Genomic DNA, 19,328 nt, shown 5'->3' on the forward strand with positions numbered 1-19,328 from the left:
AGCGGCAAGTTATTCAGCAGGAAGTCAACAAGATGCTCACCAAAGGCATTGTTGAGCCCTCGTCGAGCCCTTGGGCGTCGCCGGTCGTGCTCGTCAAAAAGAAAGATGGCACATGGCGTTTCTGCGTTGATTACCGCCACCTAAACCGAATCACTAAAAAGGACGTTTACCCGTTACCACGAATTGACGACGCTCTTGATTGTCTTCACGGTGCCAAATACTTTTCGTCCATTGACCTTCGATCTGGTTATTGGCAGATTTCCATCGATGAGCGAGACCAAGAAAAGACCGCTTTCGTCACTCCAGATGGCCTCTACCAATTTAAGATTATGCCGTTTGGTTTATGCAATGCCCGCGCCACGTTCGAACGGATGATGGACTCTCTGCTTCAAGGTTTCAAATGGTCAACTTCCCTTTGTTACCTCGACGACGTCCTTGTGTTTTCCCCTACGTTTGAGACGCATCTTGAGCGCGTCGCAGCTATCCTTGACGTATTCCGCAAGGCAGGGCTCCAATTAAACTCATCGAAGTGCAACTTCGGGCGCCGACAGATTACAGTGCTCGGCCATCTCGTCGATGCTTCAGGAGTACAACCAGACCCGGAGAAGGTTCGAGCAGTAACAGCGTTTCCTGTACCTCACTCTGTCAAAGACGTCCGGAGTTTTGTGGGGCTCTGCTCTTATTTCAGACGGTTTGTGAAAGATTTCGCAGCAATCGCTCGACCACTCACTGAACTTCTGAAGAAAGACGTGCCTTTTACGTGGGGTTCCCCTCAGGCTGCCGCATTTTCACACCTTATCATGATTCTGACCAATCCACCGATCTTGGCCCACTTTGACCCGTCCGCACCTACAGAGGTCCGAACCGATGCCAGTGGTTATGGGATCAGCGCAGTCTTAGCGCAACGGCAACACAGACACGACCGCGTTATAGCCTACGCTAGCTGGCTCCTGACAACTGCAGAGCGCAACTATTCGATTACCGAGCGCGAATGTCTTGCTCTCGTCTGGGCTGTTTCAAAGTTCCGCCCATATTTATATGGCAAGCCCTTCTCAGTAATCACAGACCATCATGCTCTGTGTTGGCTTTCGTCGCTCAAGGATCCTACTGGCAGGCTCGGTCGTTGGGCTCTCCGACTACAAGAATATCCCTACACAGTGACGTACAAGTCGGGGACGCCAACACCAGGACACAGATTGCCTCTCTCGCTACCCAGTCCAAGACCCGACCTCTACGTCTGAACCTGACACCGACGCCTGCGTTCTTTCTGTTTTTCCACTGGTCCATGTCGCCGACGAGCAGCGCCGTGACCCGTCCTTGCGTATCATCATTGACCGCCTGGAATCGTCACTTGCCGACAGCTCCCTTCGCTTATTCACACTTCAAGATGGCGTACTCTACCGCCACAACGTTCACCCCAACGGCCGAGCATTACTCCTTGTGATCCCTAAACACCTTCGCTCGGCTGTTCTCCACGAACTTCACGACCTCCCCACTGCCGGTCACCTCGGTGTGTCACGTACCTACGACCGGATCCGCCGATGCTTCTTTTGGCCAGGGCTTGCTCGCTCCGTTCGAAGATACGTAGCTGCGTGTGAGAAATGCCAGCGACGCAAGACACCGTCGACGCTCCCTGCTGGGTACCTTCAACCAATTGACATTCCCGCGGAACCATTCTTTCGGGTTGGTTTAGATTTACTTGGTCCTTTTCCTCTTTCTACCTCTGGGAACAGGTGGATCGCTGTGGCCACAGATTATGTCACGCGCTACGCCATCACCCGAGCGCTCCCTACAAGCTGCGCCACACATGTTGCCGATTTTCTTCTACACGACGTGATTTTATTACATGGAGCTCCGCGACAGCTTCTCACAGACCATGGCCGGACATTCCTGTCAAAAGTTATCCACGTCATACCATCCGCAAACAAATGGCCTCACGGAGCGTCTTAATCGCACTCTCACAGACATGCTCGCGAAGTATGTTTCTTCCGACCACGCTGACTGGGACCTCGCTCTACCGTTTGTCACCTTTGCGTATAATTCCTCGCGCCACGACACAGCCGGTTATTTGCCATTTTTCCTTCTGTTCAGCCGAGAACCAGCACTGCCCCTCGACACAACCCTCCCTGTTCACGCAGCACCCACCAGTGAATATGCATTTGATGCCGTCGCCCGCGCTGCCCACACAAGGGAAATTGCCCGTGACCGCCTTCTGCACTCCCAAGAGAGTCAAAGGCGTTTGTACGACCAGCGACACCGCGACGTGCTCTTCCCGCCTGGTTCTTTGGTGCTTCTATGGTCTCCGTCGCGGCAGGTCGGCCTGTCAGAAAAACTGCTGTCTCGTAACACAGGCCCATACCAAGTGCTTCGTGCCGTGACTCCCGTCACCTATGAGATCGCCCCTGACGCCCCATCTGCTTCCCAGTCCAGTGATATCGTGCACGCTACACGACTGAAGCAGTATCACCCTCCCAGTGATGACATTTAGACGCTCCGGGACGTCGCTTCTGCCGCCGGTGGATTATGCTACACGCGTGTGGTATTTGGTTGTTTGAACGAGGCGCGCGGGCGCCATCACTCAAGAAAAGAAGAGGAAAAAGGAGCTGGGCTCGCGCTGTGAATCTAACCGGTCAGCGCTGCAACCACTGTAGTAAATACAACCTGTAAATAGTTGGTAGTCTTACTGACTCGTCCTTCGCATAACAAGATTTAAGGGAAAGGGGGACAAAGCCGACATAAACAACTACCGTCCCATAACAGTGACGTCAGTGGTTTACAGGGTGGTGATGTAGATTATGAAGGACAGACTGCAGGCATGGGTGGAGAGCGAGGAGGTGCTGGGGGAACTACAAAATGGGTTCCGGAAACAAAGAAGGTTAGAAGATAATCTGTTCTCATTGACACAGTGTATTAAATAGCAGAAAAGGAACACAGGCCCCTATGGCTTGCATTTCTGGACATCAAGGAAGCCTATGACACTTTAATCCAAAAGGATTTGTGGGACATACTGGGCACTCTAGATGTGGAAGATGGAGTAAGAAATCTTTTAAAAGATATCTATAAAAGTAACAAGGTGCTTATAAAATGGGAAAACAAGGTATCTGGGCCTATAGAGATACAGCAGGGGCTTAGGAAGGGGTGCCCTCTGTCACCTCGGTTGTTCATGCTGTATTTACAAGGATTAGAGAAAAAATTAGAGAGGAGCGGACTTGGCTTCAACATTTCCTATTTCAAGCAAGGAGAATGGATTAAACAATCGCTACCAGGACTGATGTATGCGGATGACATTGTACTTATGGCTGACAGCAAGGAAGACTTGCAGAGATTAATGGACATCTGTGGTAAAGAGGGAGATAGCTTAGGTTTGAAGTTTAGTAAAGAAAAATCGGCAGTCATGATTTTTAACGATAATCAGGGCAGTGAGCATAGGATACAGGAGGTTACGCTGGAGGTGGGGGATAAGTACAAATATCTTGGAGTGTGGATAAACAATGGGGCTGAGTACCTAACGGAACATGAAAAATATGTAACGGCTAAAGGTAGCAGAAATGCAGCTGTGATGAAAAATAGGGCACTGTGGAATTACAATAGGTACAAAGTGGTGAGAGGGATTTGGAAAGGGGTGATGGTCCCTAGTTTGACTTTCGGCGATGCAGTCCTGTGCATGAGATCAGAGGTTCGAGCAAGGTTGGAAGTTAAGCAGCGAGGTGTAGGTAGACTGGCTCAGGGAGCACACGGAAATACACCAAATCAGGGGGTACAGGGTGACATGGGATGGACGTCATTCGAGGGCAGGGAAGCCAGCAGCAAGATAGAATTTGAGGAGCAATTGAGAGAAATGGCAGAAAAGCGGTGGGCAAGGAGAGTTTTCAGTTATTTGTACATGAGGAATGTTGATACAAAATGGACGAAGCTGACCAGAAAACTGTCAATCAAATATTTGGACTGCAGGAGGGGTGCAAACCAGGAAACAGCGGTTAAGAAAAAGGTTAAAGAAACAGAGAGGGGTCTGTGGAAAACAGGGATGCAGACGAAATCAGCACTGGGAACATACAGAACTTTCAAGCAAGAAATTGCCAAAGAAAATATCTGTGATAATTCTAGGGGACGCTCTTTGTTGTTTGAAGCCAGGACGGGAGTATTGCGGACTAAGATGTACCGAGTCAAGTACCAAGGTATAGACACGTTGTGCTGTGCGTGTGGAGATGAAGAGGAAACGGCTGAACACCTCATACTTTTCTGTAAAGGGCTTAACCCTACAGTGCAAAGCAACGGGGCTGATTTTTTCAAAGCATTGGGGTTTAGGGACAGTGAAGGCAAAATAGACTTTAAGCGGGTAGAAATAACCAAACAGAGGTTATCTGATTGATGGATAAAATCAAGGCAGGGGTGAAATTTCACCCACCACAAAGTACAAAATATGTTAATAGTCATGGCTAGGTGGCGTATGCCACCGCCCGATTTAAAGGGTTCAGCCTCATCCATCCATCCATCCATCCGGGTACGGCGCAACCGAAACAAACAGATTCCGCTTAAGTGATAATGACAATAGTGCTGAGCTGACCAAAAAAAAAAAAAAAGCAAGCGCTGCTTTTTTGAATGTTTTGTCGGCCAAGGAAGAGTGGGCATGGCCTCGGAGCCGGGAGGATAGCATGTGTCTACCAATCTTGAAGGCTATACAGGGGGGCACTGGAAGCCAAGCCCGGCCAAGCAGCGGAAAATCCAACATGGTGGCCCCCAAGATCGGGTAGCATGGCTCGGAGCGAGCGATTTAGTCCGGAAAATCGAACATTGGCACCTAGATTCGTCCGAAAAATTGGTCGCGAAAATGCATTAGCTCTATGGGAATCCTGATGGTACATCTGTGAAGTCCGGAATATCCAACAAGTCCGAATTTTTGGAGCCCAAAAAATGTCGGCTACTGTAGCTCAGTTGTGAATGCACTCCAGCTCCCTTGTGCATGCAGTGGCAGCCACAAATTTGGATTTTTCTTTCCGGTTTGAAAGGGTGCAGGCAAGGAGGTAGCATGACAATAGCCGCACAACGGAAAGGACGTACAGAAAAAAGCCTGTTTCGAGCTCTTTACCATTGTCACAGTAAAATCCAGTTCACCCTGAACATGACTATACTGCTGCATCAGCTATTGTAGATAGAGGCAAGCATAAAACAGGATATAATGATGTAGTGGGATCAAAATGTAGGAGACCTATATGCATTGTATCCAAAGTACCATCAGAAAAAGAAAATCCCTTCTGATCTACTGCAATCTATAATACTAAATGTGATGAGCATCCTATCTGATTAGCAATTATATTACACCTATGTCCCAAGTTATGCGATTTGACACCATTGCATGTTTCGTGTGCTCCTGGCCGATTATCACTATTATAATGCTTCCACCCTTAGTGCTATGACTCTAGCCCACTATTACAGCTAAACCTTGTTGTAATGAAATGGGTTATAAAGAATTAAAGGATATAACAAAGTAATTATATTTTCCCTTGAAATTCCCATAAGCAAAATTTTATCTATACAACTAGCATAAAAAAACCTTTTTTAGTTCATAATGGAAGACTTATTGATCATTTTGTACCAACTGAGCTGAAATCTAATGGCGCGTAACATCTGATGCAGCAGTTCAACACTCCCGTGAGCTACTGGCTACCTGGCATTGCACCAAACCAGCAATTTTGTGGAGCCAGCCTACAAACTGCGCGTGTAGTCTTCCTGCCTTAAAAACGCGATGAAAAACGATCGAATTGAATGGCCTAACCAGCTTCCGTCATGTTTTAGTAACTGTTCGCGCACCCGAAAACTCAACACGTTTGATTACGTTTGGTTTCACGCGGTATTTCGGCAACGCAAAAATGAGAAAAAAAATCACCGCCGCTTCCACTCCGTGAAAATGGTCTAACAGCGAAGCTGTGTTACACCGAGTGTTACACCATGCAAGTCAAACTTCGCAAGCAGTCTATATTGTAAATTTTTTGTTTCACCATTCACCTCATTTTCGCTTTTGCGTGCTTCGCATGGTGACCATGCTTTAAAAAAAAGGTACGGCCTGCCGCCTCGGGCTGGCTGCAATGGCAGCGAGCGTCCGAGCCGTGGTTGCATTCGTGGCCACGTCCGCGGGCAACGGCGTTCCTCCTGCTTTTTCTACGACGTTCCTAGACAAAAGTCCTTGACCAAAGCTCCGTATATACAGTTAAACCTGGATAAAACAAAATTGACAAATTCGCGAAAAACTTCGTTATAAAGAAGATTTCGTTATATGCAGGTTGCATATAATGCATAGAACCAATGCATAGAACATCATACGTTGCGAACTGCCACCCCACGCCGGCCCGAGCGGCCATCTTGACTTTTCATGTCACTTGGCTTGGTGGCTTAACGATGGCATTGGCCGCCCAAAGTGCCGGGGGCGACAACTATGACGTATTTTCGGTTTCCGCCAGCAAAAGTATGACCCTTGAGATCTGTATTTGCTATATAAAGATAGTGTCTATGACATGTTGTGGCCCTAAAATTGGTTTTGGGTCATAGATGTTCCGTATAAAGTCCAAGGGCGATAACGAAGTCGCCGCGCGCCGTATGCTGTATGTGCGAGTGAAAACGTGCGAGGGGAGCTGACGACCGCGTCTAAATCTCGTACGCGCAAGAAAAGCAGGGAGGAAGCGCGCCTTCTTCCGTTGCGCTCGAGGCACCGGCGAGGGGGGAGGGATAGCGGGGCGGCGTTGTACTGTACTCTGGCATCAACTGCGTACTGCGCGGCGGCGCGCGGGCCGTATCTTGAAAGCGATCTGCGTTGGGGCAGAGTCTAGCAGTGTAGGTGCGTCGGCGGCTCATAGCTTTACGCGTGCTATGTGTTCTCAGTGCTCAGTTTGCGTTGAAGCGATAGACAACAGCACGAAGGTCACTTCGCTCGCTTCTCCAGCAGCGCTTCCACACGCCGCCAGCGTTTGACAGCGCGTGTCCGCGCTCATCGAGTGTGATGTGTCACAGCGTGTACCAGCGCGTCGGCAACATCAACTGGAAAAGGAGAGAGTGCCGGCTTGGCGGGCTAGGCCAGCTGCAGCAAGCGGCAGGATCAGGTTTGAATGAAGGGAGGGGGCATGGTCACGCCCGCGGTGGCAAGATCGCCGGGTCGAGGGATGCAGGCCCGCCTCGCACACACGCACGCACGCACACGTGCGCTCGCTTCGCATTCCGTCGCGGCGAAGAAGGTGCTTCCGGTTGCTTCTCGCGCAAAAATGACGAAATTTGGGGCGAAATCTCCAGGTTGTCGGAGGGGAAAATTCGTTATATCGAGGGGGTCTCCCGCTGCCACTTTGTTACATAGAGGTCTCAAATACATGTGCTTCTATGGAGTAACGGCGGAAAATAGAAAAACTTTGTTATATCCAGGAATTCATTATATGGAGGTTCGTTGTAAGCAGGTTTAACTGTATAACCAACACTAACACGAACTCCTCTCACACCCCACTCCTCCTTTGAGCTACTTCTTTCCTACACCACCATTGGTTGGCGCGGCTCACGCTCTACCCCTCCAACGTGAGTATTGGACGGCGCAACTAACGTCAACCCCCCTCCCCATTCTCCTCTTCGTCTGCGCCCTCTCACAGCATTCTTACAGGGGGAAAGGGATCACTCCAACCCCTTTCTCCCTGTTGAGCTCTTCTTTTCCTCTCCTCTCCCACTAGGTCACATTGCCTCTTTTTAGCGAAGACCGACAACAACGGCACAGGGTCCGCATAAACAGCTTCGCTGTAAAACGACGGAACATAATAAATCAACGTAGCTGGCGGCAGTGCCTGCTGCACCCGGCCAACACCTCAAAGACAACGCCCGGTCCGGCCCTCACATGCCATTACATTCACGGCGCCACCGGTCCGAACTCATGCCGCACCCGGGGCCTATACCCGCACATTCTACCACTGCTGCCATGCCACCACACACTACTAATGCCACCAACACCCCTGCCCTCTGTCCTACAATGCACTGAACTTCGGCCAGAAGTCATGTACTAGGTCATAACGAAATGCGAATACCAGAGCGCTTGGCTTACGGTAGGTTTCCAGAATGGTTCAGTACATGCTGCATTGTCTAACCGTGGCTGCTATAAACTGTTGCAAGTATGCAGTCAAGGGGTTTTTCGCGTTCTGGGACCGTATGTTATAACAATTTATTTCTTTTAACGTATATTCTTTTTGGCCTTCACAGTGGCTCAAAGCCGCGCTGCCATTTTCGCAGAGATTGGCCATTCGCTGCCACATCTTATAAGAGGAATAGAAAATAGAATGGACTGTCACAAAATATGACCTTTGCTCTCATGTAACTGGCAATCACCCAGCTTGTAAGCATTTCGTGGATGTGCTTGCAAACTGCTGCAAGCATCTGGATTCATGCAACTCTTGTCGCTAAAGCATAAGAAATGCTTTTTGTTGTCTGAAAGCATCCACTTGCACACAGCGATCAGTGTTTTATAAAATCAGTGGCTTACAGTCTTCCGCTGCTACTTCTACATGCACGACAATGGCAAAGATGGATCAGCTTTACAGCTGCATTAGAGAAAGCAGCCACCTCGCTAAGACGCAGGTGAAAATTTTTTCTGGTCCTTCAATGGTGTGCTGTAGACTTTCACATAACTTTGGTTACCCAGTGGTAACTCCCAACTTCCACCTTAACCACCCCTAATTCCCCCTCGACGGGCAAAGTCGGCCGTGAACACGAGAAGCCGTTATAGTGAAGTCATTTTAGCTCTCCCTTCAACTACATTATAGAGGTGTTGCTGTGAAGTAAAGGAGTTTATGATCAGGTGGCTGACAGCCTTGTCCCCATGCTAGAATAACCCAGCCATCGACAACAGTTTTCAACAGCAATAACATCCAAAAAAGAGTTTCTAGTGCATACCAGCGCAGTTAGTGGTAATCAGTGCATGACTGTAGCACAAGAATTTTATCGGCCAAGTACCACACTAGAAGGTAGTGGCAATTTCACTTTGTTTGAATGTTTATTGCATACTTTCTCAACACAGCAAATGTGCGAAACAAAACAGAACGTGTTACAGTTAAACCTGCTTATAACAAACCTCCATATAACGAATTCCTGGATATAACGAAGTTTTTTCATTCCCCGCCGTTACTCCATAGGAGCACATGTATTTGAGACCTCTACGTAACGAAGTGGCAGGGGGAGACCCCCTCGAAATAACGAATTTTCCCCGCCGACAACCTAGAGATTTCGCCCTAAATTTTGCCATTTTTGCGTGAGCAGCAACCGGAAGCACCTTTTTCGCCGCGACGGAATGCGAAGCGGCAGCGGCGCGCTTGGCGTGCTCGAATTCACGGCGACTGCGAGAACAAGCGCACGTGTGCGTGCGTGCGAGCGTGCGCGAGGCGGGCCTGCATCCCTCGACCCGGGGATCTTGCCACCGCGGGCGTGACCTTTCCCCCTCCCTTTATTCAAACCTGATCCTGCTGCTTGCTGCAGCTGGCCTAGCCCGCCAAGCTGGCACTCTCTTTTTCCAGTTGATGTTGCCGAAGGAAAAACAAATGTTTTTTTTTTTTCAACGTGTAGCCAGCGTCACTCTTTGGTTACTGCGCAAGTCTCTGCGCTTCACTTCACTAGCCTGACACTAGGTGACACTATAGGGTTGTTTATAGTCCGACGTAATGCAAGCGCACGTGCGCACGCTACGTCAAGTTGGCGAAAACGACCCCCTCTATAGTCGAGTGCACCGGCGCAGCCAACATAAACGGCGGCTTCCGACGCGCCCAGCACCGAATTAGCTCCTGACCCACTTGCGCATTGGTCGCGCCGACCCACAATGCCATTTCACACGAAGAAATAAAGGCGCCCACGCCGCTTCGCCGATCGTCGCAGACAGCCGTTCAAAGCGGCGCCGGGCTTGGGATCGTTCTGCGCATGCTTTTATGATAACAGCCGACGGCGCGTGCGTCGGAGTATAGAGGAAATGGCGTTTCGGCTGGCACAGCGCAACCGGCGTAGCGTGACTGCCCGCAAACGGTCTGGCCCGCGCACAGATAACGTCGGACTATTAACGGACCTTATACGACGCTATGACGCCATCGGTAAGCGGTAAGAATCGAGTAAATACGGTAAGCATTTCTTTTTCGAATTTTCGTGCCGAACCTGCACATAACGAAATCCTCTTTATAACGAAGTTTTTCGGGAATTTGTCAATTTCATTATATCCAAGTTTAACTGTACATCACATACAATTATGAAAGAATTTCCTAACAAGCTATCTCTGCAAATGAAGAGCAAATCTTTAATGCCTAAGGCAGGCAGCCACTTACAGGTGGAACTTCAGATGGTCACCTGACGCTCTTTTCTTTTTTTGGCAGGAGCCACAAAACCTGCGGTCACTATTTCAAATGCTTTACTGTTCCAGGTTCTCTTATTTCAAATTCTTTGTCAACAGCAGCTTCTCTATGCAACAAGCAAAGTGAAAAATGAGAACATACCGTAAAATCCATACACTTGGGTAATCTGTCGACTCTCGTGGTTCCCACGCAAAAGTGTGATCCTGTCAGGCCATCTAGCATTAAAATGCAACAAGAAACGCCTTAGCAGAAACATCAACACTATGTCACCTAACGAGGTGACCAAGCACTGCAGAAAAGCAATTTTCATTGTTGAGAACAAAAATAAATAAAAGGTAATCAAATATTAAATTCATTCGCAGCTTAAAGGGGGACTGAAAAGAAACAGTAAATGCGAGTGGGCTGGTAGACTAATTTTTGAAGCTCTCGGGTCTGTGTGGTGAAAAAATATTCACCAATTGAGGAAAATAATTACCAAGCTTATCGTTATAAATATTGCCCCCAATCATCAATGTGCAATATTTCATATTTTAGGATGCTTGGATCCTATTTGTAAAGTCCAGTGCAATCATTTTTTAATCATTTTTATGTAACTAAAGATTAACTACCCTCAATCATATGTTGCCAAACATCGGTAGCTGCCTAACACAGCGCAGTCACTCATCTTTCACTCCGTCATTTTGTAACATACCAAAACTGTGCTTAGCTAAGGATGCAAGTCGCTCTTCTTATAGTGTAACCTACCGATCTAGTTTGACCTAATTTTCTATAGAGCCCCTTTAAATGTAAAGTGGTGAAAACCCAACTTCAGCATGTGTTACCCTTTACTGCCAAACCTACTTGTAATGAAATGCAGGACATGAATCTGTTTTGGAAATTCAGTAATTCAACGTAGTCCAAGTCTAATAAACTTTTGTGAACTGTTACAAGGTGCACAATTTCGCTGTTATGAAGAAAAACACTGCTGCTGTCAGGGGCGCTGTGGATGTGATTGATAAACATTATAGAGATACCCGCTGGATGAGGGATCTTTTCTTTCTTCTCATGTCAGGTTAAAAGACTTCACCTGTCTTAAAAGAAAGGCTAAGTCATACTTAGCAAGGTAAAAGTTTAAGACGCAATATTGGGGAAAAGCTGGGAAACTCCATTCCCTTCATATTCTGGGACACATTAGTGTACTAACACCTGAGACTGCTGGTTTCTGTTAATTTTATTCTTTTTTGACATCATGCTTTTGTAGCATTCCAAGAAAAGACCCTCAGAGAAAGCACTGTCATCACACAAAGACATATTGCAGGCTAAAATGCATGTTGGCATCTCTACCACTCTCTGGTGTGCATAGCAGCCTGCATCTGCCACAGCAAAGGGTGCAAGAAAGCAATTCGTGGAACAGGCACCCTTTGCACATCTCGGAATGAACATGTTAGACACAAATCAATATAACCCACTGCAATAATAAATGCAATGTGAAAAACTCACTTAGCCTTGAGAGTCAGAAGACGAGTAAATGTTTCCAAACTGTAGTAGCCTCGGTCTACAAAGTCCCCCTGGTAAAGCACAAACAATACTTGAACCAACATAACAAATATCAGCAGCACACTTCTGCTAGGAAGAAAACAAATATCTGCCACCCATTTCTGAAACAAGTGGGATGAATGTCTAGGGGGAAAAAAAACAAAAAACAAACTTACCAAGAATATGTAGTTTGTCTCAGGAACCTGCCCCCCTGTTCGAAACAACTCTTCAAGGTCGTAAAACTGAAAATACACAAATAACTATGTAGGAAAACTTGGTGTAGGATTAAAATGATAAAATTTATCAGAAAGAAAACAATAAGTAAGAATATTTTTTTCATTTTATGTGTAAAATAACACTTATCTACTTATAAAAGGCTTCCTCAATTCAGGTGTGGTTCAGAGCCCTGGTGCTGAAAAAGTTCACGTAAAGCCCAGCCTGCCAGTGCAGCATGTTGCAGACACTTTTGAATACAGTTTATAGATACAGGCCATGTCATCTACTTGGCTTCATGGCTCAGTGTCCTGCCATGTTTTATGAATTCATACTTTTCACTTCAATGCGAGTTTCCAGTCTATGTTTTCAGTGTATTGTTAAACACTTCCATGGCATTGGGCCATGATTATACTTGCCCCTTATGGCAGAGCGGATAATCCAGCAAATCCAATGAGAGCTACAAAACTTGGATCACTGTGCAGTGCCTACAACTACAGTTAAACCTGCTTATAACGAACCTCCATATAACAAATTCCTGGATATAATGAAGTTTTTCAATTCCCCGTCGTTACTCCATAGAAGCACATGTATTTGAGACCTCTACGTAACGAAGTGGCAGCGGGAAATCCCTTGAAATAACTAATTTTCCCCGCCAACAACCTAGAGATTTCGCCCCAAATGTCATTTTTTCGCAAGCAGCAACCGGAAGCGCCTTCTCCGCTGCGACGGAATGCGAAGCGAGCCCACATGTGCGTGCGTGCGTGTGTGAGGCGGGCCTGCATCCTTCGACCCGGCGATCTTGCCGCCGCAGGCGTGACTATTCCCCCTCCCTTCATTCAAACCTCATCCTGCTGCTTGCTGCAGCTGGCCTAGCCCACCAAGCCGGCACTTTCTCCTTTTCCAGTTGATGTTGCCAACGCGCTGGTACACGCTGTGACGCATCACACTCGATGAGCGCGGACACGCGCTGTCATACGCTGGTGGCGTGTGGAAGCGCCGCTGGAGAAGCGAGCGAAGTGACCTTCGTGCTGTTGTCTATCGCTTCAACGCAAACTGAGCACCGAGAACACACAGCACGCACAAAGCTACGAGCCGCCGACGCACCTACACTGCCTAGACTCAGCCCCAACACAGATTGCTTTCAAGGTACGGCCTGCGCGACCCGCAGTTGATGCCAGAGTACAGTACAATGCCGCCCGCTATCCCCCCCCACTTCGCACGCGTTACAATCAAGGGCGCGTTAGAATCGAGTAAATACGGTAAGCGTTTCTTTTTCAAATTTTCGTGCTGAACCTGCATATAACGAAATCCTCTTTATAACGAAGTTTTTCGGGAATTTGTCAATTTCATTATATGCAGGTTTAACTGTATTTATGATTTGCCAGACACTGCTCCGGCTATGCTAAAACATTGCCAAAGTGTTTAGGAAGCAGTTCCACGTTCTCTGGAAATGCCTGCCGTGTCTGCATGACACTGCACCCGTAAGCTGCACCCCATTTCCAGCAAGTGTAGAGATTACCTGCACGATGGCAGCACTTCCCCTGCACCAAGCTAGAGTTACTGTATATGCTCCCTACGGGAGCAGAGTTGCGCATAGGTCCAGCATCTTGCCTGCCGACGCATCCGTGTTAAGCAGAAAAGCCACTCCTTTTGAATGCAGGATACAGCATGGCTCAGCTGCCGAGTGTGCTTGCTCCTTCATTCCGCGAAGGCCAGGTGGCACGGTGGGCGGCAGTGCAGGCCATGAAACTCTTGTGGCGCAGGCGCAACCGTGAAGTTGGCTTTCCCTCAAAAGGATGCTTTTTGTGCATGTGACCAGATTTGGCGAATAGGCGTGCGAGTGGCGCATTCAATCAGATGCGCAACTCTGCTCCCAAAGGGGAGCATACACAGTAACTCTACACCAGGCCATAATCAAGACCTACGGTGCAGGGGCTTCCTTCTGCACGAGTGAACCGAGGGCTGTGGTACAGCACGACATAAAATTGTGCAGGAGGCCTAGACATCAAGTGACTTTAATACCTAATAATGTCGTATATATAAGATATAAACTCTTAGCTATCAGGCGCTCTTGCACCATCCAATTTTTCATTAACTTTATGCAATAATGAAATTCTGACTGCAATAAAGCTGTTTTCAGAATAAATTCGATATCAGACAAAATAAACCAGTGAAATTCCCCTAAGCAAATAATTATCGATGTGATCTGGAATATGTGTGACTGTCTACGTGAAGCAAAAAGGCGCAATACGCTATGCAATAAATGAGCCTGACATGCAGCAGAACCATGCACAGATTAGGACTTAAGGGGAGACGCTCCTCAGAAATATTTCTTTTTAAATAATGATGCTGGGTGAATGAAAATTCTACCACTTGTAGAGCTTGATCTCTTCATTCGAAATCTACTTTTAGTTTTAGGATATCTCGATGGTTTCATGTCCTAAGTTCCATGCATAATTGAGAAGCAGTGCATGTTTGTGCAGCTGCTGGACATAGCAGTTAGCATGATAGAGCAGTGCAAAATTATTTTTCCTATCCCTAACACTCCATTGAGTGCTAATAAGCAAGATAATGTGATTCCCTTTACAGGCAACTTTTTAGGAAAATTTCGTATCTGGTGCTTCATATTCAGTGGCTGGTGCCTGAGTACATTAAAAATTTTCATCCTTAAAAAAATAAAGCAATTGCATTAAATTCTAGATAAGTGCATTCTACATATCCTAAAAATTACGCCCATCAAATATGGTCTTGATTGGAACACAATAAGTACATAAAATGTTGTGCACAAACGCCTTGTTTTGCCCAAAATATGAAGTTGAGAAAAATGCGATTGAAAGTTATAAAAGCTGTTTACTTCTGTTAATTATTATTATTACTTCCCGGGGAGATTGTAATGCGGCAAAGCTAACCTTGGAGAAAAAAAAGCTTAGGCCTACCACCTTGCATGAGCCCAATGGCGTGCGACACCGCAGTTTGACGCATCGCGCGCTTTACAATGTGTCATATCTGTGCATTTTCTTGCCACCTCGAGTGCTTTAACCGAGTTTATTATACTTTTCCCGATCATTTCTGGCTCTGATTTCATCATATGTGAAATAGGAGAGATCAATGTTGCTGAAACAACTAAAAACACAAAAACTGTTTCTTTAATGAAAATCGCCGTTTTTTGACCCGCCTCTCCCCTTAATAAGTATGCTTATTACACAACACACCACATGGTTGCTTTGGTGTCAGCGGCAAGGTTATTTCTATATAAGCTTAATTTCCTTATGCATTTTTTTTTTCAACTCTGGGATATACATACGCACATGATCAGAGGAGCACCATTCTATTTTCACAAAGTACAACCTCTTGACCCTGATAATGCAGAGTGAAATGAGTATTACCTGTATTGGATTGCACAATTATTACTAGGTGGCAGATTTAAGCTCAGTCCAAATACAACCATAAATGCTTATAAGAAATGGATGTTTGAGTTTTCTGGACAAAGCTACACACTGTACGCAACTTTTTCCCCCTTGCGTCATAAAAGATAACACATATGATTGTTTGCGTTGGCCTATTACCTAGATTTTGCACTTGTGTACACAAATTCTATCAATCACAGTAATCACAGCTATTGCAAGAATTTTTACACATTGCGGATACAGTCGACTTCTGTTAATTCAACCCTGACGGGATTGATGAAAGTAATTGAATTATCCGGCACGTCGAATTAAACAAAATGCAGACAAAATGAAAAAACAAACCACTGATTCATTTGACAGAAGAAATGTGTTTTAGCAGAGTACTATGTTGCGCGAGTTAGTGCATATGTAGTTGATCCAATCCGACCAAGGGTCTAATATGTGTTGTACACTGGCGGCCGGTTTCCTAAAGGGGTCCTGAACCACCCCTTGTGCTTGGTGAAAGAACAAGGTCTGCAGAAAGCATAACCTGCTGTGAACATCTGACAAATTTTGCAGTTGTGCGCTGCGCGTGGAGCTCGCAAGCAGAGCGCAAAGTCACCTTTTTCGTAAACGCTCTCTTTTCAACAGAAGCCTTCTCCTCACTTTTTTCTGGACGCCTTATTTCGCAATATAGCAGATTCCAGTACACGGCTGCTATTGGCCAATAGCGAACATCAATTAAGAAGGGCGTTTCAATCAGTGCGCTTCTTCCTACTGTTACTGTGTCTATTTATTGACGTAGTTTAATGAACAGGCTGAAGTGAGCGAAATTTTGCTTTCGAATTTCGGTAATAATTACATACTTCCGGAAGAAGCCGGCTATCGCCTGCTCAAGCTCGACTGCGGCCACCCATGTAAGAACTTTGGTCACCCTGCTTATCCGTATCGCAGCTGTCGAGTCTCGCTAATTTCGACTAGTTTTGAACACTCAACTTGCCTTGAACCACACGAAACTTAAGGTCAGACCACACGCACGCTTGCCAGCGAGAGCTCACTTCTGGCCGCTCCCCTGGTTAGACGTCTTGGCAGACTTCACTTCGTATTGAGCTATTGATAGAGCTTCAAAATGTGCAAGTTGGATGTGGCTACTATCCGTCGGTCAAGCTGGTGCCAGACAAAGCCGGTCTGCACCACGTAGCAGCACGGTTAGACTGGAGCATATGAACGCAAGCTCGCACTGAAACCCTGTCGTGCACAAAGCAAACACCGCGCATACGCACTGCAATCGCATGCTGCTGCGGTCTGCTACGTAACACAGATACTGTGGCCGCCACAGGGTGCTGCGAGAAGTCCGCTGGCTGAGTGTGTTGCGACTCGCTGAGGACAACCGCGTTTGGCTACGTTTCGTGCATCATAGGTGCCAAAATCGGAAGTAGTGCTGTCTACGTGAAAATTCAAAATCAAATTTGAACTGCGCGCCATGGTCACATTCAGTAGGCAGAGCGTTGTGGGCAAACCCCACTCTGCTGTAGCCTTCGCAGTGACTGAAGAAGGAATGGGAGCACAGTGAACGGGATTATACGCGACCTTTGATTGCCAATAACTCCGCTGCTTCTGAACTTATTTTAGTACTTTTTTCAGCAAAGTATTTCTGAAATAGCCTATTTTAACTTCAAATGCATTTCTCGACTTCGATCAAAAATGGTTCAGGGCCCCTTTAACTCTTTCCTTACCATGGAGAAAATAGGTGTTTCTTGTATGGTACGGCAGATGTTTTTTTCTGAAGGAACTACTGCACTCAATATTTAATGTAATACATAAACAGAAATCAAAATGAATGCACTTTTTATGCATAGAAGTTTTATTAACGAGATGTATGTGATAAAAAATATATAAGTTGTTAAAATAAAGATTGTGCGATAAAATTGAACAAAGTTTGTAAAGACGCACTTGTATCTACTAAGAAAAAAATGTTACGAAAACTATGAGATAGACAAAATGCATTGCTGTCTATTAGGCACTACCTCCGAAAAAATTAAAATTTTTCATTGAACAGGTATTCTGCTACAAAAATTTAACTGCAAGCACTACAGTTGGGCGTGCTGGGCTGGTTTGCGTAGTCGCTTTCAGACTCAAAGTCTGACAAAAATTCAGCGTCCTCTGACTCGCTGCTATTCGATGTATCAATGAGATCAGCCGCAGAGGCAGCAGAATCGCGATATCTGCGATCTCCCGAAGCGCGCATGACGTTTCCGGAGCCGGACATTTTTTGGTTCTGCTTTGACGATCGCGAAACTTCGGAGCGCGTTTAAATATCAGCGCCTGGTGGGAAAAAAGCGAACTGCTTAAAAAACAAAAATATGGTTCTCCTCTTTCACATCCGATGGCGGAGAAGGTCTCAAAAGCGGCGTTTCAATCCATCAATAGCGAACGGCCATTTTTTCGCTCTCCTTTGACGATCACGAAACTTCGGAGCGCCTTTAAAAATCACCGCCTTGCGAGAAAAAAGTGAAATTGCTTAGAATACTCAAATATAGTTTTCCTCCTTCACGTCCGATAGCGCAGTATGTCCGTGAGTGGCACGGAAGGTCTCGAAAGCGGCGTTTCAAACGATCGATAGAGAGCTAGCGAGGCCCAATGGGTGCGGTACGGAAAGAGTGAATGTCAGAATCACCTCATGCTTTTTTTTTAGGTCAGCTTCACCGCAATACATCTATGTTATGGAGTAAAGCATACGAAATGAATGTTCGGACCCATGGGAATGCATGAGCACTGGCCAGGACTTTCGGATATAATAATAATAATAATAATAATAATAATCTTTATTTCTCTCTTTCCACAGAATACAGAATGAGAGCGGACGTAAGGGTAAAAGCCGCATGCAGCGGCTTGAGAGAACCCCATTATGCCCCACATGACAGTATGGCGAGGAAACAGCTTAGTTATGACAAACGCAGAGGAATACTGAAAACATTGGAATACATTCTGAATTTGCAAACGTACAAGGGCAAAAATACTTACAGTAGGGATCAGTAAGAAAATATACGTACAATATTGAGAACAGCCTTAGTGCGTTAACATTGTGTGATTTAACAAACAATAACGCAACATGCAAAAAAAAGAAACACAGAATGAAACACCATCCATTAGTGCAGGAGCGGCAAAACACTAATTAACTTATTTTTTGATAATTCTTCCAATGAGATGTTATTTCGTTCAAGTGTGTTGAGGTAACAGGGAAGTTTATAGGCGCTTGATTGAAATCGGTACACAGTCCGACAGAACGGTGTAGACCAAGCCGTGCAACGGCGTACATTGTACATGGGCACATGGCTTTGAAGGTTGAATAGCGTCAACACATCTGCGTTGTTTGTTCTAATAGCATTCTTGTACATAAGAATTAACCTGAAGGCATAAAGATTAGACACTTGAATTATGTTAAACTCGGAATAATAGTTTTCTGTGTGGGCATACCATGGTATGTTAGCAACCAACCTTATCGCACGTTTCTGAGTAACAATAATCTTGGATAAATTTTGCTTCGTACTTGTGCCCCAGACAGTGTGGCAATAGTTAAGTATTAGAACTAAGAATGCGTTGTAGATTAACAGTTTAATTCTTGTTGATAGTACATACCGTTGACGACTTAGCACCCCATTCACTTTGTTCATTTTTGATCGTATGGCATTAATTTGGGCATCCCAATTAAGCGATTCCGAGAAGGTTACTCCCAGACATTTGATACTACGCACGATTTCAATATAGTTGTCCCCAAATCTAAGCATAATATCTTTTACAACTTTGTTTTTCGCTCGAAATACCATGGCTTTAGTTTTGCTTGTGTTCACCTTTAGGTAATTTT

The 19,328-nt window shown here is 46.0% G+C and overlaps 1 protein-coding gene across 1 annotated transcript in view; it reads right to left on the minus strand.

Annotated features, from left to right (window-relative positions):
* LOC119436600 (serine/threonine-protein phosphatase 6 catalytic subunit) overlaps positions 1-19,328 on the minus strand; it is a 35,708-nt gene that overhangs the window by 11,399 nt on the left and 4,981 nt on the right. The window contains exons 3-5 of the mRNA XM_049658961.1: positions 12,038-12,103; positions 11,826-11,893; positions 10,488-10,561 (exon numbers count right to left, since the gene is read on the minus strand). Coding sequence (XP_049514918.1) covers positions 10,488-10,561; positions 11,826-11,893; positions 12,038-12,103 — 208 coding nt within the window. The remainder of the gene's footprint in view (positions 1-10,487; positions 10,562-11,825; positions 11,894-12,037; positions 12,104-19,328) is intronic.

The sequence above is a fragment of the Dermacentor silvarum genome, chromosome 1 (assembly GCF_013339745.2).
Source record: "Dermacentor silvarum isolate Dsil-2018 chromosome 1, BIME_Dsil_1.4, whole genome shotgun sequence".
NCBI lineage: Eukaryota > Metazoa > Arthropoda > Arachnida > Ixodida > Ixodidae > Dermacentor > Dermacentor silvarum.